At 35.7% G+C, this 26,350-nt stretch overlaps 1 protein-coding gene across 6 annotated transcripts in view; it reads right to left on the bottom strand.

The window, feature by feature from the left end:
- The window catches only part of PHF14 (PHD finger protein 14), a 199,081-nt gene that overhangs the window by 10,037 nt on the left and 162,694 nt on the right, over positions 1-26,350 (bottom strand). For 2 of the 6 annotated variants that reach the window (XM_003585942.6, XM_005205230.5), the window contains exon 18: positions 9,581-9,614. The exons of 2 other annotated variants lie outside the window; for them this stretch is intronic. In XM_003585942.6, the coding sequence (XP_003585990.1) occupies positions 9,581-9,614 (34 nt within the window). Of the gene's footprint in view, positions 1-9,580; positions 9,615-11,889; positions 12,044-26,350 lie in introns of those variants that run through there. 2 more of the 6 variants (XR_009494171.1, XR_009494172.1) reach the window with 2 other exon arrangements.

Raw genomic sequence — 26,350 nt, 5'->3', positions numbered from 1 at the left:
ATCTTGAGATAGATGACAATAAAACACAACCATACAAAATCTATGGGGCACAGCAAAAGTCGTTCTAAGCAATCCTGAGAAAAAAGAACAAAGCTGGAAGTATAACATTTCCAGACTTCAGACAACACTACAGAGCTACAGTAATTAAAACAGCATGGTGCTGGCACAAAAGCAGACAGAGATCAATGGAACAGAAAAGAGAACACAGAAATAAGCCCGTATGCCGTTGGTCAATTAGTCTTCTTCAACAAAGGTGACATATATAATGGAGAAAGACATTTTCTTCAGCAAGTGGTGTTTGGAAAGCTGGACAGCCACATGTTAATAAAGTTAGAACAGTCATTCACACCATTTACAAAATTAAACTCAAAGTGATTTAAAGACTTATTAAGACATGAACCATAAAACTTCTAGAAGAGAACACAGGCAAAATATTCTCTGACATAAATTGTACCAATGTTTTCTTAAGTCAATCTCCCAGGGCAAAAAGCAATAAAAGCAAAGATAAACAAATGGGCCCTAATCAAACTTATAAGCTTTTCCACAGCAAGAAAAGAGAAGAGTTAGTTGCTCAGTTGTTTCCAGCTCTTTGCAACCCCATGGACTATATATAGCCCATCAGGCTCCTCTCTGTCCATGGAATTCTCCAGAAGGGAATGGGTAGCCATTCGCTTCTCCAGGGGATCTTCCTGGCCACGGATTGAAATGAGGTGTCCTGCACTGCAGGCAGATTCTTTACCATTGGAGCCACAAGGAAACCATAAACAAAATGAAAAAACAACCTACGGACTGGGAGAAAATATTTCCAAATGATGTGACTGACAAGGGCTTGATTTGCAAAATATACAAACAACTCAAACAACTCAGGGCTTCCTGGTGGCTCAGTGGTAAAGAATTGGCCTGCCAATGCAGTAGATGCAGGTTTGATCCCTGGATCAGGAAGACCCTTGGAGAAGGAAATGGCAACCCATTCCAGTATTCTTGCTTGCCAAATTCCATGGACAGAGAAGTCTGGCGGTTTACAGTCCACAGGGTTGCAGGAAGTCAGATACAACTTAGCGACTAAATAACAACAACATACAACTCAGTAACAAAAAAACAACCCAATCAAAAAATGGGCAGAAGACTTAAATAGATATTTCTCCAAAGACATACAGATGACCAACAAGTACATGAAAAGATGTTCAACACTGCCAATTATTAGAGAAATGCCAATCAAAACTATATTGAAGTATCATCTCACACAGTTCAGAATAGTTATCATGAAAAAGTTTACAAATACTAAATGCTGAAGAGGGTTTGGTGAAAAGGGAACCCTCCTACACTGCTGGTGGGAATGTAAATTGGTACAGCCACTATGGAAAATAGTATGTGTTCCTTAAAAACCTAAAAATAGTTACCCTATGATCTAGCAATCCCACTTCTGCTCATATATCCAGAAAAGACAAAACTCAAATTTGAAAAGACACGTGCACCCTAATGCTCATAGCAGCACTATTTACAGTAGCCATGGAAACAACATTAGTGTCCATCAACAGATGAATGGATAAAGAAGTGGTACATATATACAATGGAATACTACTCATCCACAAAAAGAATGAAATAATGCCATTTGCAGCAACATGGGTGAACCCAGAGAATATCATACTAAGCAAAATAAGGCAGAAAGAGAAAGATGAATACCATATGATAAAACCTGTGGAATCTAAAAAAAACTATACAAATGAACTTATTTACAATATAGAAATAGACTCACAGACATAGAAAACTTACGGTTACCAAAAGGGAAAGGGGTAGGGGGAAGATAAGTTAGGAGTATGGCATTAACAGATACACACTACCATTTGTAAAATAGATAAACAAAAAGGATTTACTCTACAGCACAGGGAACTATATTCAAAATCTTTTAATAGCCTATAATAGAAAGGCATAAAAAATTTATTGTGTATAAATATGTGTATAACCAAATTGCTCTGCTGTACATGTGAACCTAACACAATATTGTAAATTAATATTAAATTAAAGAATTATAAGCCCAGGTCCAGATGGCTTCACAGCTGAATTCTACCAAAAATTTAGATTAGAGCTAACACCTATCCTGCTCAAACTCTTCCAGAAAATTGCAGAGGAAGGTAAACTTTCAAACTCATTCTATGAGGCCACCATCACCCTAATACCAAAACATGACAAAGATGCCACAAAAAAAGAAAACTACAGGCCAATATCACTGAAGAACATAGATGCAAAAATCCTTAACAAAATTCTAGCAATCAGAATCCAACAACACATTAAAAAGATCACACACCATGATGAAGTGGGCTTTATCCCAGGGATGCAAGGGACTCTTCAATATCCGCAAATCAATCAATGTAATACACCACATTAACAAATTGAAAAATAAAAGCCATTTGATTATCTCAAAAGATGCAGAGAAAGCCTTTGACAAAATTCAACATCCATTTATGATAAAAAATTCTCCAGAAAGCAGGAACAGAAGGAACATACCTCAACATAATAAAAGCTATATATGACAAACCCACAGCAAACATTATTCTCAATGGTGAAAAATTGAAAGCATTTCCCCTAAAGTCAGGAACAAGACAAGGGTGCCCACTTTCACTACTACTATTCAACATAGTTTTGGAAGTTTTGGCCACAGCAATCAGAGCAGAAAAAGAAATAAAAGGAATCCAAATTGGAGAAGAAGAAGTAAAACTCTCACTGTTTGCATATGACATGATCCTCTACATCAGATCAGATCAGTCACTCAGTCGTGTCCGACTCTTTGCGACCCCAAATCCTCTACATAGAAAACCCTAAAGATGCCATCAGAAAATTACTAGAGCTAATCAATGAATATAGTAAAGTTGCAGGATATAAAATCAACACACAGAAATCCCTTGCATTCCTATACACTAATAGTGAGAAAATAGAAAGAGAAATTAAGGAAACAATTCCATTCACCATTGCAATGAAAAGAATAAAACACTTAGGAATATATCTACCTAAAGAAACTAAAGACCTATATATAGAAAACTATAAAACACTGGTGAAAGAACTCAGAGAGGACACTAATAGATGGAGAAATATACCACTGTTTATGGATCAGAAGAATCAATATAGTGAAAATGAGTATACTACCCAAAGCAATCTATAGGTTCAATGCAATCCCTATCAAGCTACCAACGGTATTTTTCACAGAGCTAGAACAAATAATTTCACAATTTGTATGGAAATACAAAAAACCTCGAATAGCCAAAGCAATCTTGAGGAAGAAGAAAGGAAGTGGAGGAATCAACCTGCCTGACTTTAGGCTCTACTACAAAGCCACAGTCATCAAGACAGTATGGTACTGGCACAAAGACAGAAATATAGATCAATGGAACAAAATAGAAAGCCCAGAGATAAATCCACGCACCTATGGACACCTTATCTTTGACAAAGGAGGCAAGAACATATAATAGAGAAAAGACAATCTCTTTAACAAGTGGTGCTGGGAAAACTGGTCAGCCACTTGTAAAAGAATGAAACTAGAACATTTTCTAACACCATACACAAAAATAAACTCAAAACGGATTAAAGATTAAATGTAAGACCAGAAACTATAAAACTCCTACAGGAGAACATAGGCAAAACACTCTCTGACATACATCACAGCAGGATCCTCTACGACCCACCTCCCAGAATATTGGAAATAAAAGCAAAAATAAACAAATGAGACCTAATTAAAATTAAAAGCTTCTGCACAACAAAGGAAACTCTAAGCAAGGTGAAAAGACAGCCTTCAGAATGGGAGAAAATAATAGCAAATGAAGCAACTGACAAATAATTAGTCTCAAAAATATACAAGCACCTCCTGCAGCTCAATTCCAGAAAAATAAATGACCCAATCAAAAAATGGGCCAAAGAACTAAACAAATATTTCCCCAAAGAAGACATACAGATGGCTAACAAACACATGAAAAGATGCTCAACATCACTCATTATCAGAGAAATGCAAATCAAAACCACAATGAGGTACCATTTCACACCAGTCAGAATGGCTGCTATCCAAGTCTACAAGCAATAAATGCTGGAGAAGTTGTGGAGAAAAGGGAACCCTCTTACACTGTTGGTGGGAATGCAAACTAGTACAGCCACTATGGAGAACAGTGTGGAGATTCCTTAAAAAACTGGAAATAGAATGGCCTTATAACCCAGCAATCCCACTGCTGGGCATACACACCAAGGAAACCAGAATGGAAAGAGACACATATATCCCAGTGTTCATCGCAGCACTGTTTATAATAGCCAGGACGTGGAAGCAACCTAGATGTCCATCAGCAGATGAATGGATAAGAAAGCTGTGGTATATATACATGATGAAGTATTATTCAGCCATTAAAAAGAATACATTTGAATCAGTTCTAATGAGGTGGATGAAACTGGAGCCTATTAAACAGAGTGAAGTAAGCCAGAAAGCAAAACACCAATACAGTATACTAACGCATATATATGGAATTTAGGAAGATGGTAATGATAACCCTGTTATACAAGACAGCAAAAGAGACAGATGTATAGAACAGTCTTTTGGACTCTGTGGGAGAGGGAGAGGGTGGGACGATGTGGGAGAATGGCATTGAAACATGTATAATATCATATAAGAAATGAATCAGAGGCCGGCGGGCGGCCGCCCCGCTCAGCCCGCCGTGTGAGCGGCTCCGCGGCCTGGAGGATGAGAACCTTCCCGGTGGTGGCGCCGCAACTCCGCGCCCGGGCCAGGCCCGCCGCTAAAAATTTAAAAAAAAAAAAAGAAAAAAAGAAATGAATCACCAGTCCAGGTTCGATGCAGGATACAGGATGCTTGGGGCTGGTGCACTGGGATGACTCAGAGGTATGGTACAGTGAGGCAGGTGGGAGGGGGGTTCAGGATGGGGAACATGTGTACACCCATGGTGGATTCATGTTGATATATGGCAAAACCAGTACAATATTATAAAATAATTAGCCTCAAATTAAAATAAATTTGAAAAAAATCCAAGTTAAAAGTTTTAGAAGTAAAAAAAAAAATTATACTTCAATTATAAAAATTTTTTTGCTTAGTCAAGCCCTATAGTTACTATTTACCTAGACTATGTATCAAATCACTGTCAAAGAAGTAGAATTTATATAAATGGAAATATCACAATCTTAAAGTGCTATTTTAGAGGAGATAAAAGACATTCAAAAAGTGAAAGGTAACACAAACTCCCATAATGAAAATGATGTTATTTATATAACTTGATGTTTAGACTTAATAACTGTCCTATTATATAAGAAGTTATCAAAAGAAGCTCTGTGCTTCATACTCACCGTACATGTTTTTGCAATGCTTTTAAAATCAAATTTGTCTCAACACAAAAAGAACAGATAAGCAAACAGATAAATGATATTTGTTAGATGATTTAGAAATAAGTATACTTATGTTGTAAATACTGTAAAGTTTCTCACCAAAATAATATACAGAGGTTATCAGTTATGAGTAACAGTTTCAGCATTTCTGTGATATGGACAGCTCATTACAGACTCCATACTGTAAACTAGTAAACTGTATTTACTGCTTGCTAGTAAAATCATAAAATCATTCAGAGATACTGAGTTATGTTTCACACATGAAATTCATTGTAGTGTTTTGAGGATTCATGAAGTTTAATAAGAACCATGAGAATCAAACTCAACTCTTAATGGTAAAATAATCTTCTCATTTTACAAGACTCTTCATCCCTTGACTCATATTAAACATTTTTATCTTTTAAAAATAATATTAAGTATTGAAGTAAGTTCTATTCCTAGAAATCCTTCCTTTCTTTGTCTTGCAAAAATGTATTGAACAATGACTGTGTGTCAGACACTGGGAAAGGTACTGGAAATAACAAGATGAATGAAATGTCTTCTGCCTAGAGGAGCCAGTGTTCCAATGTGTTAGAAAAGTGAAAGTGAAAGTTGCCCAGTTGGGTCTGACTCTTTACAACCATATAGTTCATGGAATTCTCCAGGCCAGAATACTGGAGTGGGTAGCCTTTCCCTTCTCCAAGAGATCTTCCCAACCCAGGGACTGAATCCAAGTCTCCTGCACTGCAGGCGGATTCTTTGCCAACTGAGCTATCAGGGAAGCCCAATGTGGTAGATAGGCAGTCATATAATTACAGTGCAATGCAGAAAGTATAATTTAAAGTCTATCAGGCATAAAATGTAAAGAGAAAAAACTGAACTATGACAATACATAAGGAGAGTTTTTTTTTAAAAAGAATGAGTTATAGTCTAGAGTTGGGGTATGGCATCAGAATAATATATCCTCCTTCATTCTCTATGATTGGTATTCTGCATCTTTGAAACAAACGCTTCTCAACGTAACTTACACTGACTACTCTTTTATTAAGTCAACATTAAAGGACTACCTCTTTGAGAAATAAACTTATGCTTAAAAGTGATTTTTTAAAACTTTACTCCCAAGGGAACAGATTAAGTTGCTGCAAATGTCTCTATTTCAAGTTGAATGCTATTTTCCCTAGAGTGAATCCATTAATCTTCTCAGTTTTATTGGAAATTAATAGCTCATTAGACATCCAAGTAACACATTTCCTATGGCACATTAATTTTTCATGAGTGAAAAAAAGTTTAATTTTGCTTCAAAAAAAAAAAATAACATTTTAGAAAATTCCACATAGAAATTTTCTCTAGTTGTGGTACTTCATATCAGACAGAATCAAATATAACAGCCACATTTTCTACATTCTGAATTCAAAATAATTGTATAAACACTATTTTGCTCTTAAAAGAAAAGCGTTCAATGTTTTAAACTCTTTGCTTTAAACTGTTACCATAATGAAAACCAAGTACTGATACCCTTGTAAATGATTGCCAAAAGTAGGCCTTGTGGCAAGTACCAAATCAGTTACAAAGCTTACCTGAAAATGTATTTACTTAACTGATGTTTTCTATGACCAATTAGTTATTCTATAAGTATAAAGTATTTCTCAATATTCCATGATCAACACTATAAAACATTAGAAAAAATATTTGATAAAATGACATTTGAAAAACCTATTTGAAAAGATCATTCAGAGAGCTACAAAAGCCATTCATACACTTTCCCCTGATTATCAACTGTGTGTCCATTATTGTGATAGGTGCTAATAAGAAAAAAATCCCCCAAAACTGATATATAAGGCAGATTCTGAGCCTTGTGAATCTTTTAATCTCTGTCCAAAACAATGATTACTAACTATAATAGCAATTAAGACATGTTCAATGAAAGTACAAGGCTATGAGCAATTCACTAAAACAGCCTAAAAGTTTCAGAGAAGCTCGTCCCCGTCCTAAAAATGACAAATACATTCAGACCTGGAGGATAAGATGGAGAGGTAAACCTAAAGTCCACACACAGATAACATCAGAAGACAAAGAAACATCTTAGATTAATTAACCCTACAACCATCTAATAGTCTTAATTCTGAATATATCAACACAAAGCATGAAATATTAAAATGTTACATTTTCTATTACTTGCAGTTAAAGCATCCTTACCAATACAACACTGGAATGTTTGTTAATTTTCTTCTCTTAGTTCTCTGAATTTTCCCCATATCTTATTTCTTTTAACTTCCTTTTATCAATGTTTTTAGAACTCTGTTACTCTTAACTGGAGATGGCTCTAAAGGGCCTCAAATGCCATCTATTTTATGTTGACTCTCCAATTTATACCTTCAGCCTGGCATATATTCCACGTTTTAAGGTCATATGTCCACTGCTACTTGATGACTTCACTGAACTTTTAAATAAGCACTTCAAACAGACCAGGTACAAAGCCAAACTTGATTGCCTTTCCCCAAGCACTGCCAACCTCCCTCCAAAGCCTTATACCTCTCTTGGTCTGTAATTTATTCAGTTGCTCAAATACAAACTCTAGGAGTCATTCTTTGATTCTTTTCTTTCTCTCATACTCCAGAGCCAACTCCTGTTGTCTCTACTACCACAAATAATACAATTTCAGTATTTCCATTCCATATTTCCTGCCAGGATTACTCTAATACCTTCCTAATCAACTGCTTCCATTTTACTGTTGTACAACCGATTCTCCACATAATAGGCAGCAATTTTTGTAAGGCATGGAGGTTATCACATCCCACCTTTGCTTGAAACCCTCCAGGAGTGCTGTATTTAGACTAGAATCCAAACTCCAGCCATGGCCTATAAAATCCTATAAAATCTGGCCCCTCCCCCCTTTCTGGCTTCGTCTTCAACAGTTCTCCAACTTGGTTATGTTAGCTCCAAACATGCTGGTCTTCCTTTTGATCCCTGGACAGATGGCACTAGCTGTTCTCTCTGCCTTTAACTTTATATGCCTAAGTTGTTCTGTTTTTGTTATACAGTCTTAGTGAGTTCTCTGACATCATGCACATGGAACCAGCCTTTCCTCCACCAACCAGACTGTTCTTCATAACTCTTATCACAATGAAATAACCATTTACTTGCTTATTTTATATATTATCTGTCTTCCCTCACTACAGTGTAATCTCCATGACGGCAGATTTTCTCTGTCTTGCTAACCACAGAATCCTCAGAAGCTAGTGTCATTTCTATTATATCACAGTCTCAATATCTCTTTACTGTGTGAGTAACTACCCTACTATATAACTGCACAGGAAACAAATAGTAGTTTTGACTTTTTCAGTATTTATTAAATACAGAGTTTTCACATATGCTGTATCTAATACTCACAAGTGCCAGGCAATGTAAGTATTATCATTTCCATTTCCCATCCAGAAAATTGAGAATTAAAGACATTAAACAACTACCATGGGTAACACACCAAAAAGTATAAGAGGACCTGGATTTAAACTCAGCTCTGTCTGACTCCCGGAGAAGGCAATGGCACCCCACTCCAGTACTCTTGCCTGGAAAATCCCATGGATGGAGGAGCCTGGTGGGCTGCAGTCCATGGGGTCGCTAACAGTCGGACATGACTGAGCGACTTCACTTTCACTTTTCACTTTCATGCCTTGGAGAAGGAAATGGCAACCCACTCCAGTGTTCTTGCCTGGAGAATCCCAGGGACGGGGGAGCCTCGTGGGCTGCCGTCTATGGGGTTGCGCAGAGTCGGACACGACTGAAGTGACTTAGCAGCAGCAGCAGCAGCTGTCTGACTCCAAAGAATTCTCCTTCCAGTATTCCAGACAAGTAGAATTGCTCATGATCAGTAAATTTAAACCTCACTTATATTTCCAAAATACCAATAATTCATCTTTTGTCCAACAGATACTGATCACATTAATTGCTCAGTCATACAAAAAGATCTTAAATCTGTCTTGCAGAAATGACTGAAAAGCAATCTTTAAATCCAAAACAGTTTAGCCATTGTGCACTGTGAAGATTATTTATAGAAATCCTGATAAACATACCACTTGCCTTTTCATTTTTTCAAGCATTCTGACAATATTAGGATTTATTGTGTTATATTTCCTAAATCTCATTAAGATATAGAAATGGTTGAGAACAAAAAGGGGTACTGGGAAAATGTTGCAAGAAACAGTTTCTGAGAAACATAAAATTCTGCCATTACCTTGGGATGGCTGCTCTTTTGTCTTCAAATAAGCCTGTGTAAAGAAGATTTATTATCAAGGTCCATGGCCTTCTCAATTCTTTGACAGATATCAACACAAAGGCTTACTTTCTCACAAAGAAAAAACAGTCTCTATTTTTAAGAAAAAGATCACAAGCCTTTACAGAGGTAGGTCTGTGAAGGACTCTTGGAAGTTTTTGGAAATGTTGAGAGTTCAAATTGAAGGGTATCAAAAGAAAATGCTGGTATAATATTAAATTGAATATAAAGCTGACAAAATACAACATTTAAGGAAAATTAAATTATAAAGTTAAATATAAAATAACTTTTTAACATAAAAGTTAATGATCTCATAGCCACATTATGTGGCAACCATATTGTTCAATCAAATTCATTAAACATTTGGAAAGTGCTAATTTTCACAATACAGGTGTTCAACAGTTACCCAGGAAACAAATCTCTAATTCGCCACTGAAATATGAAAGCATTTTTAAAAGACAATTTTACTTTTGTTAACTTTTAAAGATACTATCATGCATTTTATCATAGAAAAATACATAAACAGTGTGACCTTTTAATTCCAATTTTCTTTTAAAATTAAAAAATAAGCTGTATATTCTGAATTTCACCACAGTTTGAAGTGTCTTGTTGATATATGATATATCTAATTTCAAAAGAATGATAAAGCAGAATATAACTGAGCAACAGCAGGCATTGGAAACTGTGATACCATTTTGCCTCCTCTGAATGTAGCCTAGCATGAATCATTGTTAGGACTCAGCACACAAGTAGTATACCCCATAATTAATTTGATTATGTATTTTATACATCACAAGCAGCTCAATAAATATGAAGTAATAGGTTGTTTTCTGTAAAGTTATATGGAAAGCTTGATCACATTTTCTACATTCAGAACAAAAAGTGGGCTTCTAATATACAAAATAAATCTACATCGTTATTTAAACTAAGATTTGCTTAAAAAAAATTAATGATGTGTAGGCGCTAGTGGCAAAGAACCTGTCTGCCAGTGCAGGAGATATAACAGACACTGGTTCAATATCTGGGTCAGGAAGATCCCGTGGAGGAGGGCATGGTAGGCTACAGTCCATAGGGTCGTAAATGAGTTGGATGTGACCAAAGTGACTTAGCATGCATGCACAATAAAAGAATAAGAAGAAAGAAGGAACAGGGAAAACTAATGAAAAATGTCCTCCTCTCTTTCTTTCTTCTATTCTTTCAATCAAAAATTATTAAGTGAATACCTACTACATGCTGTGCATATGTTCAGGGTAGAGAGGAGAACAAACAGCTGATCCTTTTTCAGAAAACTTATGCATGTGAATTGTAAAACTGAGTTCAACTTATGCCTCCTACCTTCTCTATTCCTTGTCAACAGACACCTCTATGTTTCTTCAGAAAGTCAAATTATTTTGTTTATAAAATATTGCAAACATAGCAATAATCATAGCTATAACTTTTAGCTATAACTAGTGAAACCCCCTGGATATTTCTTCCCCAATACATTCCTCTTCCTTCCTTTTTACCAGATGTGACCAATATGCTGAACTAGACATCACTCATTGGTATGCTTTCATACCATATTTTAACATTTTATATGAGTGGCATCATATTAAACTTCTACAACTTCCAGGTTATTTTCAACACTTATATTTTACTTATTTATTTGTTATACTTTCTTAAAATAACATACATGTTTTCAGCTCAAAAACTAGCACTACAAACTAGAAACAATCCAACCAAGTTAAGGTGGTGACAAATATACCACTATTATTTAATCTTGTTTGCAGATACTGGTCAACACAATTAGAAGAGAATGCCATGAGGTATAAAATTGTAAGATATGATAAAACCACCTCTATTTGTTTATACCTGGAAATGTCAAGAGAATCAACTGAAACACATGAACAGAATTCAATGAGCACCTCTGTTTATGAGGAAGATCAACGGTAGGTAACAGAATACAACAATTTAAATAGACAACTATTATGTTCTGTATCCATATTCCTCTAATTACCTCTGTAAATTTTAAGATTGATTAAAGAAAGAATACTGCTTGCTATGTGTATTTCTAAGAAGAGCAAATCAATATATTAAAATAAACAATTCACATTAAATACATAAGTCAGATGCTAAGTTAAATAGATTTCATTGGTTTTCCAGACCACTTTTCTCTATAAAGAGCCATAAAATTTTAGAGACAGAAGGGAAGGTATTCTAGAAGATGGATCGTTTGATCCATTCTATTTATTCTACTGATAGAGAAGCCATTCTTAGAGCACATAACTGACCTCCCCAGGATCCCACAGCTACTAAATAGTAGAGCTGGAATCAGAATTCAAGTCTTCTAAGCTGCTGTCTGGAACTGTTTGTCATGATGAGCCAGTATTGACCATAATGAATCAGTATGATTTTAAATTAAATGCTGGTAAAAATATAGCATGCCTAAAAGCAAGACAAAAAATGTTGGTGAGGTTGTGTGTACCTAGGTATTCTAAGAATCAAGGTGATCTTACATTGTAAAATAATTGTGTGTTCTTATCCAAAGCATCTACAAGAGCACAGTGGACAATGTATATACCTCTGGCCTCAGACAAAACTATCCCAGTCCTGCTTTGACACCTACTATTGGTGTGACCTTGGGAAAAGCACATGACCTCTCAGTCTCAGCTTCCTTATATGTAAAATATAAAAAAAACTAAAAACTAACCTGAAAAAAACACACTTTGGGGATCAGAAATATGATTATGCATGCAAATTATACTAATAAAATATTTAATTTACTAATAAAATGTGTTAACATAGTAGGTGCTCAAAACAAAGCCAGCAATTATTATTAAAGAAGTTAAAATACATTTCCAAAAACCAGGCTTGAAAGTTGAGAAAGTTGGTTGGAGAAAGTGCGTTTCCTTTTTACCAGAATAAAAATGAACAGTTTTGCTTCCTTTTCTAACTAGAATTTTAGTATTTCAATGCTGATAGTAACTGCAATGTTAAGAATTACTTAAACCTGTAATATAGAAGTGTTTTCTATTTGTTTATTAACCTGCAAATATGTAAATGTCCATTCACTATCTGCCAGGTTCCTTTCCAGAAGGTGGAGAAACAAGTGGTAAATAACAGTATGTCTTTGTCCTCATAGGTCTTATATTTCAACAGGAAACAGAATAAACTGTTAGCAGATAATTTCACATTTTGATGTAGTAGAAAAAACAAAGGAAAAGAATACAATGTGTGTGAGCACAGGTTTCCTTAGATAATGCAGTCAGGGAATGTTACTATAGACGTAATATTCAGGCTGAGATGCCAGCCAGGTACTAGCCTGTGAAAAGAGAATGTACAGGCATAGGGAACAAGGGCGAGGGCCTAACAGTACAGAAGAGCTCAGCAGGTAGGACACCAGTATTTGTGGCAGGAGATGCAACGTTAGGCTGATTCCCTTTACAGTGAGAAGCCACTGAAGGATTTAATACTAGTAACATAATTTGATTTTGAGCTTTAAGGTTATTTTGGTTGCTATATAGAGAAAGAAGGATAGGGTTATAGCTAAGAATGAAAATAGAAAAATAAGGCAGAAGACAACTGCAACAATACAAATCAGAAATGATGGTGGCTTGGAGCACTGTAGTAGTGGTGGGAATGACTCAGACATGGTTCTGAGTCAGGACAGGCTATGAGGGAGAAATTGAGGAATAAACAAAAGACAATAATTAGAACTGATTGCTGTTTGTGGCATACAAAAATGGTAGTAGTGAGTTGGGAAAGAGTAAGAGACAAGTAAGCTATTATGGGAGTGAAGAATGATCTGGAAACAAAAATTGTATTTCAGCAACATTAAACTTGAGACAATCTTTAGCTGTCCAATGGGAATGTCAGGCAAACATCAGGATACATGAATTTAGATTGTGAGGGAAGAGTTCAAGGCCTAGTATTCGATATCTGGAAGTCTCCAACTTACAGAGACTATATGCACTCATCAAGGGAATGGCATACAGAGAGAAAAGGGTCCTATGGACTAAGCCATGGAAATAAAACTGGGCACAGGTGGAGTACTCAGCTAAGAAGATTGAGAAGGAGTTGCCATTTATGTAGCATGAAAATTAGGGGACTTTGCAGGTCATCAGTTCAGTTCAGTTGCTCAGTTGTACCCAACCGTTGCGACCCCATGGACTGCAGCATGCCAGGCTTCCCTGTCCATCACCAACTCCCTGAGCTTGTTTAAACTCATGTCCATTGAGTTGGTGATACCATTCAACCATCTCATCCTTTGCCATCCTCTTTTCCTCCTGCCTTCAATCTTTCCAGCATCAGAGTCTTTTCAAATGAGTCAGTTCTTCACATTAGGTGGCCAAAGTATTGGAGTTTCAGCTTCAGCATCAATCCTTCCAATGAATATTCAGGACTGATTTCCTTTAGGATGGACTGGTTGAATCTACCTGCAGTCCAAGGGACTCTCAAGAGTCTTCTCCAACACCATAGTTTGAAAGCATCAATTTTTCAGTGCTCAGCTTTCTTATATATATATATAGTCCAACTCTCACATCCATACATGACTATTGGAAAAACCATAGCCTTGACTAGACGGACCTTTGTTGGCAAAGTAATGTCTCTGCTTTTTAAAATGCTGTCTAGGTTAGTCATAACTTTTCTTCCAAGGAGCAAGCGTCTTTAATTTCATGGGTGCAGTCACCAACTGCAGTGATTTTGGAGCCCCCCAAAATAATGTCTGTCACTGTTTCTATTGTTTCCCCATCTATTTGCCACAAAATGATGAGACCAGATGCCATGATTTTAGTTTTCTGAATGTTGAGTTTTAAGCCAACTTTTACACTTTCCTCACTTTCATCATTTCTTCTTCACTTTCTGCCATAAGGGTGGTGTCATCTGCATATCTGAGGTTATTGGTCTGGAAATCTTGATTGGGAAGTGTTAAAACATTTCAAAGGAAATGAAGAGATTCTTTTTGAAAGAGTTAAGATATTTTCTATTTCATATTCCTCTGGTATTAGTTTCAAAGTCTTCTATCACACAAAAATTATTTGCTTTCAAAATACAATTCTGTAACATATAAATAAATATTCTATTATAGGAATTCTCATATTTAAAAAAATTTATTTTGTGTTGGAGTATAGCTGATTAACAATATTGTGATAGTTTCAGGTGGACAGCAAAGAAACTCAGCCATACATATACATGTATCCATCCACTCTCCCCCAAACTTCCCTCCCATCCAGGCTGCCACATTACACTGAGCAGAGTTCCCAGTGCTAAACAGTAGGACCTTGTTGGTTATCTATTTTAAATATTGCAGTGTATACAAGTTGATCCCAAACTTCCTAACTATCCCTTCTTCCCATCTTTTCCCCTGGCAACCATAAATTTGTTCTCAAAGTCTGTGAGTTTATTTCTGTTTTGTAAATAAGTTCATTTGTAACAATTCTTCTTAGAGGAATACTCATTTTGACTGTAAAGCCCTAGAAACTATGTCATAAACATACTGTCTTAAGCCTAGATTTTCCAGTGAAATATGCTAAAATAATACTAGAAAGCAGGAGACCCAGGTTTGATCCCTGGATCAGGAAGATCACCTGGAGAAGGGGATGGCTACCCACTCCAGTATTCCTGCCTGGAGAATTCCATGGAGAGAGGAGCCTGGTGAGTTACAGTCCACGTGGTTGCAAAGAGTCAGACACGACTGACGTGACTAACACACTGAGTTCTTTCAAAACTTCTTCTAAAGTTTTCATTTCATTTGTCTATATTCTCTTTTAAACTACAAGTATCAAGAGGACAGGGGTTATATCCTTTCAAGGATGCTCCTAGTAACTATTACTGGGCCCTACACTTTACAACAGGTTCAGTAAATATTTGTAAAATGAAGGAAAGAAAAACTCTAGAAAGAAATACACCAATATGCCAACAATGATAATCCCTCGGAAATATGGTATGACTTTTGTTTTCTTTATCCATTTCTCTGAATTTTTCAAATTATCTATAATGAACATATATTACCTGCATAATGGGAACAAAATAATTAATATACTTAAAACGCAGCTCCTAAAGTAACTGGTCACTTAATTCCTTACACAACAGGTATGTAACAATATGAAAAATGTAGTAGTCAAAATAAATTGATGTTACATAGTTACTTATAGAATGCATTTATGCTAAATGAAATTTATATATTTAATTTATAAATTACTATAGCACATCATCTTCAAAACATTATCTAAGGACGTATTTTAGTATATAGGCCATAGTTCAATAAAACTGTGTTTTTCATTAGGAAAAGGCAATATCAAGTCAAAATCAAGAAATTGCTGAACTCACAAAGGATGTCAAATATTTCTAACATAACACCTTTTAATTTCTAATTTTTAGAATGCAGATCAAGAGTTATATAGCTTGTTCCTCTCCTAGAAAAATATTTAATTACAAAAATATGTAAAGAGTACTAAATTACAGGGCTACATCATGTGCATGAGCAGAAAAGAAAATTATAGATTTTTCAAGCTGATAACTTTTTTGATAGTCAACTAGCCATTAAGTTATTAATACTGTTTTATCACTGTATATTTATGTAGGATAATAATTTGGCTTTGAGATGTCCAAATAGAAAAATATGAACTATTAACATAAGAACTATTTTTTCACTTTTATTTTATTTCACTTTTTTGTTGTTGCTGTTTTTGAATTTTAGGAGTTTTTTGATGATCTTGTATAGTGAGCATGTGACCAAAACAAAATCTTACTATTATTTTTTCCTCCTATCATAACAGGATCTTCTTTAAGGTTTGTGATGATAGGTTGAGCTTCTGATACTATTTTTAATAAAATATTGCTTCCTTACTTTAATATATAGAAGCTACATTTTCAAGAAGGAAAATGCTGATGTTATCTTGGTTATAAGCTTGCTGCTGAAATGATTGAGATGGTTTTCTCTCCCATACAATTATCAGTTTAAGGCCTTTCTTTTCAAGAATGAATTATAGCTGATACTTCAAACCTATTTTATCTGTATCTCTTAGCTGAGAAAAATGAGAAAACATAAATATTTATTCTATATAAATGGAACAGACAGAAGATGTAGATAAAAATGATTCATTATGGAGCAATGAATAATTGCTATTTGTATCATTATTTGAACAGAAAGGGGCATTAAGTATTTGTACCAGCTTTAAATCTGAGGATACCTAAAGTTACTGAGAAAATAAAAAATCTACAGTTTTGTGTGTTTGGGATAGTGTGTTTGTGGTTCACGATTTTGTATTGATAATAAATTTAACACTGTTCTCTGTAGCATACTTTGGAGAAAATTCAATAAAACCTTGCCTTACTTGAGCATCTGTGTATGTAAGACAATCCCTATCCACATCAAAATAAAAAAAGTTTAAGAAACCCTAATGTAAAAATAAACAGTGAAGCTATAAGTAAATTATTCATTTACTTTGCCATTTCTGATATCTCGATATTCAAAAGATAACCACCAAAAATTGTACAGACAAGTAATTCTCATCGTCTGATAACTTGAAGAAAATATGTTGAGTATTTTTTTTCTTTCATGAAGCAGTAGTTTTAACTTTGAGGAGACTACATTGAGAGGAGAAGGAAGTATCACATAGAAACAGCAATATCATTGATAAAGTGATATAAGCATAAAAACTTATGTTTATGTTTGGGTGCTCAGCCGTGTTTGAGTCTTTGCAAACTCGGACTAACCCATCAGGCTCCTCTGTCCATGGGATTCTCCAGGCAAGAATACTGAAGTGGGTTGCTATTCCTCCCCCAGGGCATCGTGGCAACCCAGCAATTGAAACCAAGCCTTTTGCGTCTCCTGCACTGGCAGGCAGGTTCTTTACCACTAGTGCCACCTGGGAGTGCTAGAAATAATTTCAAACTAACCTTTAAAAAAAAGTAACAAAAAATAACTACAATCAGAGATTCACTTACTACACTGATACAAAATGAAGCTGATAATTTTGAAGAATAAAATCTGTACCTAGATTAAATTTACTGAAAGAAACATGTATCAGATTACACTCTTGATAAAATTCAGACTATTATATAACACAGTGCATGGGAAATTTTTACACAACTTACTTTATTTTAAAATGGTAAGAAAATATTTTTATTTTATGTACATACTCCAAACAATAAGCCCAATTAGATAATCATGGAAATTACATAATACTTGGGAATTACATAAGCACCGTAAGACATTTACCATGAATGTATGTAAACAAACATTGGACACTGGCACTATATATGAGAAAACTGAAGGATTTGAAGACAGAAGGTCAAAGTCCTAACTGATACTTATCATTAAGTCTTGCACAATTCATTCACAAACCTCTTGGAACTCCAGATTTCTTAACTACTGACAGCCTTAAGGGAAAGAGATCTAAGAGAATTTACCAGTTGACCTATATCTTTATAAGTCACTTCTAGATTTAAATTCTAAGATTCCATTATTTTACATGAATGAGAAGCAAACTATTATGAATAACACTCAAGGGAAAACTGGTGTTTTCCTCAAGTACCTTGGGAAATCAATTCTCTCCCTGGGTAAATAATTTATAATTCTAACAAACTAAATCTTAAAGGCAGTTTTTACTTGTTTAGGTAAGTCTGAACACATTTCAGTATTTACTGACCTCTTTTATTAGCAATAATTCTATATCAAATGAAATTCAACACTAAGAGCCTGAGTTAAAAATTGAGACACTAAAAAATACAGTATTCATAAAAACCTCTGTTGAAAAACTGTGAAATACTATTTCCATATATGATTCCATATAAATCTAGAAACCATAGGCTGCAAACCTATAACCAAATTAATACGATTCTATTTTTCTCAGTCTTTTTTGACAACTATCATATAAGACCTACTCAAAGTTGTTTGATATCTCTTATCTCTGGGTTATGAAAAATCAAACATGTATGCAACAGGATAATTTTGTTTTACTCACAGAACTGTAAAAAAAAATGAGATTAACAATGGTGTTAATAGCTATAATAATAATTATGAAGGTATGTGTTACCATTTATATGTAATGGGCCAGTAATTATGTTAGGCAGGCTTCATTGGTGGCTCTGTGGTAAAAAAATCCACCTGCCAATGCAGGAGATGTGGGTTTGATCCCTGGGTCAGTAAGATCCCCTTGAGAGGAAATGGAAACCCATTCCAGTATTCTTGCCTGGAAAATTCCACAGAGGAGCCTGGCAGGCTACAGTCCAGGGGGCTGCAAAGAGTCAGACACAACTTAGCGACTAAACAACAACAACAATTATGCTAGGCATTCTACACACCTATATTAATACTATTCTCTGATCTTCAGAACTTGTCTACACAGTATTACCTTTACTGAAGAGGAAATACAAACTCAGAAGGCTTAAGGAATTTGCCCCGGAGTACCAAAGCTACTAAATGGAGTAGGTATTCAAATCCAGGTCTGACTATAAACCGATGCTTCAGAGGCATATTTTACTCAATTTCAATTTTACAGAAATTGACATATAAAAAAAGAGGCTGACTCCCAGATAATAAACATAAGAGAAAACAGTTATTGGCTTCTTGACATTTATATGACAAGACTGACTGTATACCAGAGATGTTTCCCAGGAATTAGACATTTCTCAGGGTCAGTAAGTAGTTGGAACAACTTCAGATAATGACAAAATTAGTAACCAATTGCTATTCTACTAGCACAAAGTCCTTCATTTTATCATAAAGTAGAGAAATATTGTATGAACCTCTTTCAAATCCTATCATTTAAACTTCTTTGCTTAAACTTCTAGTTTCCTTAAAAACTTCTACATAGAATATTCTTGTAGTTTGTCCATTGCATGGTAAAGAAAAAAAGGAAATGTATTAATATATATAGCTCTTCATTGCTGAACAATAAAAGATCACAATACAAAAGTTTGAAAAATATCTACACAAAATTATGAATGTTAGCCAATGTTACTTCCTTTTAGGTTACATATATTTTCTTTTGAATCTGTATTTATATACATAGACACCTAGCAAAAACATAGGCTGATAAGAGAAGTCAGGATCTACTCTAACAGCAAGCATGCACTAGTCTAGATGACATGTGACTTTAGTGAGTTATTTTAAAGGTGAAATTTAATAGAAAAAAATAAAATAGGGTACATCACACATAGTAAGGATAAGAAAATAAGTTTTGTTTTAGTGTGGAGTGTGTATGCATACATACAGGGAGCATGAGTGACACAGTCTTATAAAGGGCTATGCAGGCAGTGTGTGCAGGGCTATGTGTAGAGCTGTGTATGGGAACATCTGTAGGAATGTATGTGGGGGTTTGAGAAGGTGATGTATATTTAGAATCAAGTATCCCTTACGATTATACAGTGGAAGTGAGAAATAGATTTAAGGGACTAGATCTGATAGAGTGCCTGATGAACTATGGATGGAGGTTCATGATATTGTACAGGACACAGGGATCAAGACGATCCCCATGGAAAAGAAATGCAAAAAGGCAAAATGGCTCTCTGAGGAGGCCTTACAAATAGCTGTGAAAAGAAGAGAAGCAAAGGAGAAAAGGAAAGATATATCCATTTGAATGCAGAGATCCAAAGATTACCAAGGAGAGATAAGAAAGCCTTCTTCAGCTCTCAGTGCAAAGAAATAGAGGAAAACAATAGAATGCAAAAGACTAGAGATCTCTTCAAGGAAATTAGAGATACCGAGGGAATATTTCATGCAAAGATGGGCTCGATAAAGGACAGAAATGGCATGGACTTGACAGCAGCAGAAGATATTAAGAAGAGGTGGCAAGAATACACAGAAGAACTGCACAAAAAAGATCTTGACGACCAAGATAATCACGATGGTGTAATCACTCACCTAGAGCCAGACATCCTGGAATGTGAAGTCAAGTGGACCTTAGAAAGCATCACAATGAACAAAGCTAGTGGAGGTGATGGAATCCCAGTTGAGCTATTTCAAATCCTGAAAGATGATGCTGTGAAAGTGCTGCACTCAATATGCCAGCAGATTTGGAAAACTCAGCAGTGGCCACAGGACTGGAAAACATCAGTTTTCATTCCAATCCCAAAGAAAAGCAATGCCAAAGAATGCTCAAACCACCGCACAATTGCACTCAACTCACATGCTAGTAAAGTAATGCTCAAAAGTCTCCAAGGCAGACTTCAGCAATACGTGAACCGTGAACTTCCAGATGTTCAAGCTGGTTTTAGAAAAGGCAGAGCAACTAGAGATCAAATTGCCAACATCCGCTGGATCATGGAAAAAGCAAGAGAGTTCCAGAAAAACATCTACTTCTGCTTTATTGACTATGCCAAAGCCTTTGACTGTGTGGATCACAATAAACTGTGGAAAATTCTTCAAGAGATGGGAATACCATACCACCTGACCTGCCTCTTGAGAAACCTATATGCAGGTCAGGAAGCAACAGTTAGAACTGGACATGGAACAACAGACTGGTTCCAAATAGGAAAAGGAGTACATCAAGGCTGTATATTGTCACCCTGCTTATTTAACTTATATGCAGAGTATATAATGAGAAACTCTGGGCTGGAGGAAGCACAAGCTGGAATCAAGATTGCTGGGAGAAATATCAATAACCTCAGATATGTAGATGACACCACCCTTATGGTAGAAAGTGAAGAGGAACTAAAATGCCTCTTCCATGAAAGTTAAAGAGGAGAGTGAAAAAGTAGGCTTAAAACTCAACATTCAGAAAACTAAAGATCATGGCATCTGGTCCCATCACTTCATGGGAAATAGATGGGGAAACAGTGGAAATAGTGGCTGACTTTATTTTTCTGGGCTCCAAAATAACTGCAGATTGTGACCGCAGCCATGAAATTAAAAGACGCTTACTCCTTGGAAGGAAAGTTATGACCAACCTAGACAGCATATTCAAAAGCAGGGACATTACTTTGCCAACAAAGGTCCATCTAGTCAAGGCTAGGGTTTTCCCAGTGGTCATGTACGGATGTGAGAGTTGGACTGTGAAGAAAGCGCCAAAGAATTGATGCTTTTGAACTGTGGGGGCTGAGAAGACTCTTGAGAGTCCCTTGGACTGCAAGGAGATCCAACCAGTCCATCCTAAAAGAGATCAGTCCTGTGTGTTCATTGGAAGGACTGATGCTGAAGCTGAAACTCCAATACTTTGGCCACCTCATGCGAAGAGTTGACTCATTGGAAAAGACGCTGATGCTGGGAGGGATTGGGGGCAGGAGGAGAAGGGGACGACAGAGGATGATGGCTGGATGGTATCACCGACTCAATGGACATGAGTTTGGGTGAACTCTGGGAGTTGGTGATGGACAGGGAGGCCTGGCGTGCTGTGATTCATGGTGTCACAAAGAGTCGGACACAGCTGAGTGACTGGACTGAACTGAACTGAACTGAAAAGATTTAAACATTAAAAAGGAAAACGTAATTCATTTTTCACTTGTGAATGCTGACATGAAATTTCTGAAAACATGGCTTCATTTGTAGTACAGGATAGTGAATAAATATGCTAGAATACAGGGACAAAAACAGCCCATAAAGCCAAAGGCCTAATCCGGAATTTTGAGCTCAAATAAAAATGAAGAGCTCTAACTCTTTTCAGTTTGTCCTTTTAAAAGATGATCTGTAATTAAAATGCTGACAGACAGAACTATTTAGCAGCAGCACTGCCACGTGGCATACAGTAGATCTGACACTGGAAGCTGCAATAGCTGCTACCTGTACTTAGTCTCACACTGACCTTAACATGGGATGAACAATGAAGGACTTTAAGAAATGCAGACAGAACTGATTCTACAAAAAAAAGGACAAGAAGCCAGGTTTGAAATAAGATGATGGGAAATTTAAACTGTTGTCAACAATGTTACTTACGTAAAGCAAAAGATTACCAATGATTTTTTCCCACCATCCTCCCCTGCCCCCCCCCGCTACCTGTGTTTTTTTAATACCGGTTGACTTTAACAAGACAGCTCTGAATGTATTGTAAGTTAATTCTTTATCAGTTTTCATATATCATCCTTTACCTTGGTCGGCCAGCTGAAAATTATGCAAGCTATAAATTAGCTTTAAACAAGCTCTGAATCAGGCTAGAACTGGTTTTCGAATTAAAGAGCCTTCAGTATATTACAATGTGCTGTCATTTTATTACCTCAATCAATTCTGTGTGGCCTGAGGTGGAAGGAAATGAATGCTGCTTTCATTTGCAATGGGTTTATCTCTTACAGCAGGCTCTGGAAACATAACTGCAGCAATGAATTGAAAACTAAAGTTACACTTAACATTACCAATGCAGGAAATTGTTGCTCCTTAACAAAGCTGGAGATTCAAAGGGGGGAAAAAAAAGATGTGTCTATACTGTGAAAAATATACAAAATTTAACATCTGATTAAAATTAAATTTTATAGAATACTAAAGAAATACAGTTAAAGCTTGCATTCTATTAAAATAACTTTAAATGGTCCTCAGATTAAGAGAAAGAAAAAAAACCTACACTGGATGTGCTATTCTCAGTGTTTCAGAAGTACTGGACATAAATGTGTATATTTCATCTTTATCTTAGTGAAAAACCATTTCATTTCTTTTTCCTGTGCAACTAAATAGACAAGTGAATTAGGTATTAGATTAGGCTCACTGTCATTGTTACCTGATTCTAAACCACCAACAAAATAGCTTAAAAAAAAAACAACAAAAAACCTCAATGAGTAGGTATTATTTTTTGCTGTCTCCATTTTAAAGTGAGGAAATGAGGTACAGAGACATTAAGTCACACGCCCAAGTTTACACAGTTATCTGGACAATTCGATTTCAAGTCTATTCTTAGGGAGACTTTGACTAAGAGTACAGGGACATCCAGTACATGTACGAGACTAATTTTTCAGAAACTGTTGTTTCAGAAGAAATAATGAGCAACTACCAGCATGGGAAGGAATAAAATCAAGTTCAAAGGCTTACAAGAGTATGTCAAGTGAAGACAGGGGTAGACTCCTGTGACAATACACAAACCAGCTCGCTCACGTGCAAGTACTCATATAACACGAGAATGTGTTCAGTCCCTGACAAAGTTTACTCTGAGGACTATGTGTTGCTCTATCTAATCAATCACTGTGGACCCTTCCATAGTTTGAGTTTACTCATGATTCTGCAAAATGAGTTTAGACATCTATTTTTAGCACTAAACCTGTTTTTAATCACTAAGCAGATTTAATGACAATATAACATTATTTCTGAAGTGCTCAGTGATAGATTAATAAACGACTGGAGAAAAAGTACTAACTGGCACTAACCTGGTCATAGCTCGGCCATTAACTAGCTGAATAACCCTGAGATTCACATGAGATTACTTTTCTGAGTCTCACTTCCCTTAACTGTAAAATAAAGCACTTTAACCAGATCAACATTTTTCAAATTATTTAATAATATAAGTGTTAGTAAAATCAATTTAGTGGAAACTGATCAGCATTTTTAATGTAAAAAGAAAAGAACAAAAATTATCAGCAAGCTTTTTGTAAAATCTTTAGGTTATATGTAACAACCTATATACAATAAATCTCTGAAAAAAAAGCTGGTGAATCACTGCTCTAAATGATATCTCCTCTTCTGATCCTTAACATCCCCTAAAGGACACCAAACAGAACTTCAGTGGTTACAAATTCATAAGATATTTATAACCTTTTATGTTATGGATCCATCTAAACTCCCAACCACTTGCTTTGTATTAAAAATATATCAGCTGAAAAGACTACATTTTCTCCATTAAACTGCTTTTACTCCTTTGCCAAAGACTGGTTGATTATATATGTGGTGGTGGTGGTCCAGTCACTTAGTTGTGTCCAGCTCTCGCAATCCCATGGACTATAACCTGCCAGGCTCCTCTGTCCATGGGATTTCCCAGGCATGAATACTGGAATGGGTTGCTATTCCCTTCTTCATGGAATGAAATCCTGCCACTTGCGAAAATATGGACATATCTTGAAGGTATTATGCTAAGTGAAACAAATCATATTGAGAAAAACAAATACTCGTATCATTTCATTCATATATGTAATCTGAAAAAAATGAACAAAGAAAATAAACTCAGAGACACTGAGATTTGTATCAAATCTGATAAAGGACAAGAATCTAGAATATACAAAGAACTCTAAAACTCAGCAATAAAAACAAAACAAAATTAAGATTCAGGCAAAAGATCTGAAGAGAGACAGCTCACCAAAAGATATATAGATAGAAAATAAGCACATGAAAGACACTCAACATCTATGTCACAAGGGAACTGCAAATCAAAACAATAATGAGATATCACTACATATTTATTAGGATTGCTAAAAGGTGAAACACTGACAATACTAAATGCTAACAAACATGTGGATCAATAAGAATTCTTATTTATTATTGGTGGGAATGCAGGATGGTACAGTTGCTTTGTAAGACAGTGTGGCAAAGCTTCTTACAAAACTAAAATACTTTTACCACATGATCCAATAACCATGCTCCTTGGTTCTTCCCAAATGAGTTTATGTCCACAGAGAAACCCATACATGTATGTGTATAGCAGCTTTACTCATAAATTGCAACACCTGGAAGCAACCAAGACTGCTGTATATACAACAAACTAATTGTACTCATACACTTTCTCACCTTCAATAGGTGAATGCATAAATCAACTGTGGTACATCCAAACATATTATATGATTCTGACTATATCACATTCTGGAAAAGGCAAATCTATGGAAATAGTAAAAAGATTTGTGGTTGCCCGAGATTTGGAAAAGGGAGGGAGGAGTAAATAGGTGGAGCATAATGGGTAATAAAACTATTCCGCATGATACTGTGATGATGGATATAATTCATTATACGTATGTCAAAATGTACAGAATATATAAAATCAAGAGTGAACACTAATGTAAACTATGGACTTGGGGTAGTACTGATGTATCAATGGAGGTTCATCGATGGTAACAAATGTACCACTAGATGCACGATGTCACAGGCCGGGGGAGGATGGTTGCACATCTGTGGAAACAGGGAGTATACAGAAACTCTGTACTCCACTCAATTTTGCTGTGAACCTAAAATGTAAAGGATAAAAAAAGAAGAAAGAAAGAAAGAAGCTATCAAGCCATGAGAAAACATGGAGAAAACTTAAATATATATTACTAAGTGAAAGAAGCCAATGTGAAAAGCTATGTGCTATGTAATTCCAACTATATGACATTCTGGAAAAGGCAAAAGGACGGTGACAGTATGAAGATCTGTGGTTCCAGGATTTTAGGGGGAGGGCAGGAAGGACAGACAGGTGGAACACAGGGGATTTGCAGGAAGCGGAACTATCCTCTATGATACTGTAATGGTAGATACATCCTATCATACATTTTCCAAAACCCATAGAATATACAACATAAAGAGTGAATCCTAATGTAAACTATGGACTTTAGTTAGTAATGATGTATCAATATTGGCTCATTAATTGTAACAAATGTACCACCCTAATACCAAATGTTAATAACAGGGGAAACTATTACTACAGTTTTACATATTACAGGTGTAGGGGCAGGAATGAGGGGCATATAGGGAACTCTGTACTTTTCACTCCATTTTTCTGTAAACCGAAAACAGCTCCAAAAAAAGTCTATTTTTAAAAAAAAGCAAAAAGAAAAAAAATTAAACCTATTAGCATTTATTAGCAGTACAATTAGTGCTTCTCAAATTATTACGCAGTTTCCCTGTACAAACTGTATATATATTCTTTC

This window comes from Bos taurus, chromosome 4, assembly GCF_002263795.3.
Source record: "Bos taurus isolate L1 Dominette 01449 registration number 42190680 breed Hereford chromosome 4, ARS-UCD2.0, whole genome shotgun sequence".
Classification (NCBI taxonomy): Eukaryota; Metazoa; Chordata; class Mammalia; order Artiodactyla; family Bovidae; genus Bos; species Bos taurus.
This window is presented reverse-complemented; position numbering and strand designations above follow the sequence as displayed.